This window comes from Podarcis filfolensis, assembly GCF_964270895.1.
Source record: "Podarcis filfolensis genome assembly, chromosome: 9".
Taxonomy (NCBI): Eukaryota; Metazoa; Chordata; class Lepidosauria; order Squamata; family Lacertidae; genus Podarcis; species Podarcis filfolensis.
In genome coordinates this window covers 62861777-62866653 of record NC_139610.1, presented here as the reverse complement: position 1 = coordinate 62866653, position 4877 = coordinate 62861777, and the positions used below count along the sequence as shown (strand labels likewise).

The 4877-nt window shown below is 43.1% G+C and overlaps 1 protein-coding gene across 1 annotated transcript; it reads right to left on the bottom strand.

The window, feature by feature from the left end:
- Window positions 1-260: 260 nt before the first annotated feature.
- On the bottom strand, window positions 261-3924 carry LOC310742645 (uncharacterized protein C4orf36 homolog). Its single transcript, XM_083572076.1, has 4 exons — window positions 3784-3924; window positions 2121-2253; window positions 1282-1439; window positions 261-564 (listed from the first exon to the last, which is right to left on the bottom strand). The coding sequence occupies exons 2-4, from the start codon at window positions 2183-2185 to the stop codon at window positions 422-424; spliced, it is 366 nt and encodes a 121-aa protein (XP_083428202.1). The 5' UTR covers window positions 2186-2253; window positions 3784-3924; the 3' UTR covers window positions 261-421.
- Between the last annotated feature and the right edge of the window lie 953 nt (window positions 3925-4877).

The following is a 4877-nucleotide window of genomic DNA, read 5'->3' as shown; positions in this document are numbered from 1 at the left end:
GAATGCAAAAATGCCCCTGCCCATCCCTGCTGTTGAAGATTGCATGAAGCAGCCCATTCCACTATGTGGTTAGGGGAAATTGTATGTGAAGCCTTCCCATCTCTTCCTTGCAGCTGGAAGAGAAGCGGAAGAAGGAGCAAGTGAGCCAAAAGCTCATGCATGCATTTATAAACCATTATTTATCACTACATCTGACCAGGACCATAGCATCGTTCTTTGTCCTGTCTTCCCTGCATTGACCACCATTAGGCATTTGGGACTGGTTTTCCAGTTCGGTTTTTAATAATTTGAATTACGTTACTAGATACACATGATCTTATTAAGGATGCAGAAAGCCCTTTGTTAGCCTGCTCACTTTGTGCACTGATGTGGTGAATAGCTTCTCTACTGTTGATATAACCACCATAAACACGAGTCAAACCTAGTTGGGACCACTTGGTGGCAGTGGTCTCCTTGCCAAATAGATCCTGCGTTTCAGTTCAGACTCCACTTGCTGTGCTAACTTGCAGTGAAGTTCAATCTTCTCAAGTCTTTGGCGTTGCAAAATCCTGTTGAATTCTATTGCTAAGATTAGGAAACAAAATAGAAGAATGGAACAGGATTCTAATAGAAACACAATTCTTTAGACATGTAGACCAGGAGTTGATGGACTACAATTCTAATTGTTCTTCACTATTGGCTATGTTGGCCACAGGGCTGATGGCAATCCATCATCATCATCATCATCATCATTAAATTATGTATGCTGCCCTCCATCCAAAGATCACAGGGCAATTCACAACTTTAAAAAAAAAAACATAATATAACAAAAACCAAACCAAACTAAACACATAGCCTCCCTCAGACACATTTAAAAGGCCATAGGATGTTAATCAGCCAAACGCCTGATTGAAGAGAAACATTTTTACCTAGCACCTAAAGATATGTAATGAAGATGCCAGGTGAGTCTCCCTGGGGACAGAATTCCACAAAGGGGAATCACAGAAAATGTCCATTCTTGTTTGGCAAACATTCTTATCCCTAAGATAAAAACACAACATTGGGTTCTCACCACTGCCTGTAACTGAATATTTAAAGTTCTTTTGCAAATGAATATGGTACAAAATTAAGGAAGAGGTCACTGAATGCTTGTTTAGATTAAAGGTAGGTCCATAGACTATGGAATTAAACCAATGGCCCTCTCCTAGCAGTAAATTCCACATATTAATTCTGTGTTGAGTAAGCAATTAAATTAAGAAGGAAACCCCAGCACCCTCCAGTCCACAAAGTCCACGTATGTACCTTGTACAGAAGGGATGGGCGCTTTCAAAATAGTTTTCACAGGCCTCAGGTGGAAGGGAGAGCCCCAACAGATGTCATGATGGAGAGGGTTGCCGATCTTTTCTGCAGATGCTAGCAACAAACGCCTTGTTAGTTCAGCAAATTCAAAACGGTTGTGCCTGAAATGTCAGCATTACAATTAGAGGTATGCATTTGGCAAGGGAATTCCAAAAAGTGCATATAAAATTGTGCCTAAATTGGTTTTAGAACACTCCTCTTCCTCTGTTGCTTTCGCCACCAGAGGGAAATCCCTGCCAGTTACCTAATATGGCACCTGCAAAAGGCTTCACTCAATATCTCCTCAAAAATCCATAATGTACAGAACGGAAAGACTGTTTGCTCCCCCTGTTCCATTCCTGTTTGCTTGACTTTGTCCACACTGAACACCTCTCCTTAAAGCATACGCACATTTCACTGAATGCCAAGATTGGACACCCATTCTCCCTTCTGGTCCAAGCAGAACAGAGTTGCAAAAAAACCTTTTCTGTGTGTGAGTGCAACAGTGACTGACCTAGGTGTCTTTTTCCCATTGATGCAGGTGTGTGCTAATGGGAGGGGTTTGCCCACATCATTTTGTGGTCCTGTCTCTTTTTCTGCTCTTTCAGGTGTGCCGCCCATTTTGGGTTGTGTCACATCCTCACAGCAGCCAGTTTGTGACTGGTCCCCACAAATATTTGTCAAGATTCCAAATGCGTCCAGCAGCCTGGAAAGGATAGTGATCCTGTTCTAATCTGTACATGTCTCTGAAGATTTTAAGATAGAAGGAACTCTATTTGAACAATGCAGTGAAAAATACATACACTTTATAACCACTGTCTTTCAAGACAGATTCTCTTTTCTTCTTCCTGTGAAAATCAAATTCCATGATGGGTGGATGGTGCTGTGTGTTTACACCTGCACTTCAGAAACAGCTGGATATCCTATTGTGTTCACCTGTAATAGAAAAATAAGTGGAACATCTATCCATGCAAGGGCAGGAAAGACGCTGCTACTAGCTTTAGTAAGTGGTGATTATAGCGTTAATGACCCACCAGAGTCACCCAACTTCCTTGCAAATGAAAAAGCTTTCAACAAATTGTGTATTGGGACATGGCAGGACCTACATGGTCTGTCCATCTCATGGTGAACTATAATTTTCTCAGAGGCAAGTTGTGGGGAAGCTAGCATTGTGCTATACAATACGTACAAGAATGGAAGTTAATATATAGGCCAGGCACTTCAAATTCCCACTTGGCCATGAATCTCACTGAATGACATTGGGCTAGTTGTTGCCTCTTGGCCTAAGCTGCCTCACGGTGTTGCTGGGGATATTAAATGAGTTGGGGGAGAATGGTGTGTCTCAACTGTTGCCCCTCTCCCACCCCAGCATGGGGAGTGTGGCTCTAACACTGAGAACAGTTTCCTATTCCTGTTGTAAGGCAGTTTTGTAGGTGCCCTATACTGCAATCCTAAATATATTTACTCAAAAGCAGATTGTGCAATTGTTATAAGGTCTCAAATATAGAATAAATGTGCACAAGGTAAAACACACAAGTATCTAAACCACATGTCTCAAATAGTGCAGGAGAGCAATCCTGAAGCCATCTTGACCCTTAATGACCCCAAACATTTCCTCTGGGAAGGAAATATCTTGGAAAAACCTTTCCCAGTAGTTCTTCTCACTTACAAATCCTTCAAATCCTGGTTTAAGAGCATATTTTGTGTATGAATAGGGTAGGCCTGTGACCTGGATTCTAGAACTAAAGTATTTACCATCTCAAAAGGTGGCCAGGTAATGCAATCAGTAAAACATTGTCAGTTATCTTTTCTCCCAGTTACTCTTTGGCTAAGGTAAAGGTAAAGAGGTAAAGGGACCCGTGACCATTAGGTCCAGTCGTGACTGACTCTGGGGTTGCGGCGCTCATCTCGCTTTATTGGCCAAGGGAGCCGGCGTACAGCTTCCGGGTCATGTGGCCAGCATGACTAAGCCGCTTCTGGCAAACCGGAGCAGCACACGGAAACGCCGTTTACCTTCCTGCCGGAGCAGTACCTATTTATCTACTTGCACTTTGAGGTGCTTTCGAACTGCTAGGTTGGCAGGAGCAGGGACTGAGCAACGGGAGCTCACCCTGTCACAGGGATTTGAACCGCCAACCTTCTGATCGGCAAGTCCTAGGCTCTGTGGTTTAACCCACAGCGCCACCCGTGTCCCTCTTTGGCTAAGGGGCAACTATTAAAAAGTTCTTCTCTGACTTAGGAGACTCAGTCCCTTGAAGAGCTGGGCAGCAAAAGCCAAACCCCATTTTTCCTATAACACTATATTCAGTGGAACTTGCTCCCTAAAGTGTGTTTAGGATTGTAATTATAAAGGCACTTGGGGTCTGTATAAAACAATGAACAAAAGTCTGTCATGTATTATAAATAGCTTAATTGTTTTTCCTGCTGGATTGGCAATAATGGTTCCCTGTTGTGTTTGCTACTCACTTTTTTCATAATCAGTGATAGCCAGCTTAGTAACTTTCTCTTCCCCCTCACAGGTCCATTTCTTGTGAGGATCTCAATTTTTGCCGTCAGGCCTGTCCTGTTGCCTCTGACATTTCCCACAGGTTTGCTTCTGATGTAATAAAGAGTATTATGCCTTATGTAAGGCATATGGCTGGAGTCAAATATGCTAAAATAAACTGAGGCGATACTACAAACTGATATAGGTGCATTTATTACTTTGTCATACATTTCCCTAGAAAACTGGGGCGAGGTTACCAAGATTTATTTGAGACTCCACTTTGCCAAACAACATAAATGGAATCAACTGATGTTTAATGACCAATGTTTTATAGTGTTCTGATGTTAGTAAGGTAAAGGAACCCCTGACCATTAGGTCCAGTTGTGGGCGACTCTGGGGTTGCGGCGCTCATCTCGCTTTATTGGCTGAGGGAGCCGGCGTACAGCTTCTGGGTCATGTGGCCAGCATGACTAAGCCGCTTCTGGCGAACCAGAGCAGCGCACGGAAACGCCGTTTACCTTCCCGCCAGCACGGTACCTATTTATCTCCTTGCACTTTGACGTGCTTTCGAACTGCTAGGTTGGCAGGAGCAGGGACCGAGCAACGGGAGCTCACCCCATCACGGGGATTCGAACCGCCGACCTTCTGATTGGCAAATCCTAGGCTCTGTGGTTTAACCCACAGCGCCACTCGCATCTTCTGTCTGATGTTAGTATTGCTTGTCTACTTGTTTGTTGTGGATTGTTCTGAAGAAAAAAAGTCTTCCCTCTGAGCGGCTTTACAAACACATAAAAGCAAAATGCAATTGATACACAAACTATAGATAGACAGATAAAAATATATGCAGCACACATTTCAGATAAAGGCAGCATGAAATTAATTACGTCAAGGATTAGGAATTTAACAAAAGTCTTGTGATAATAAAAAGGATTTTGCCTGGTGCTAGAAAGATAACAAAATAATTGCCAGGCCAATCTCCCTCGAGAGAGCATTCCATAGTCTGGATTTCCCACCAGACATTTTGGCACCTGAGGTAAACTACAAAATGGCTTTTACCACACCAGGGAACAAGTGG

Bases quoted from the DNA above. Each gene is read 5' to 3' on its own strand.
- LOC310742645 (XM_083572076.1), bottom strand. From the start codon at position 2,185: ATGGAATTTGATTTTCACAGGAAGAAGAAAAGAGAATCTGTCTTGAAA. The intron at 1,440-2,120 runs GTATGTATTTTT...CTGACATTTCAG, and splicing joins AAAGACAGTGGTTATAAAGT to GCACAACCGTTTTGAATTTG. The intron at 565-1,281 runs GTACATACGTGG...TCCTAATCTTAG, and splicing joins GCCCATCCCTTCTGTACAAG to CAATAGAATTCAACAGGATT.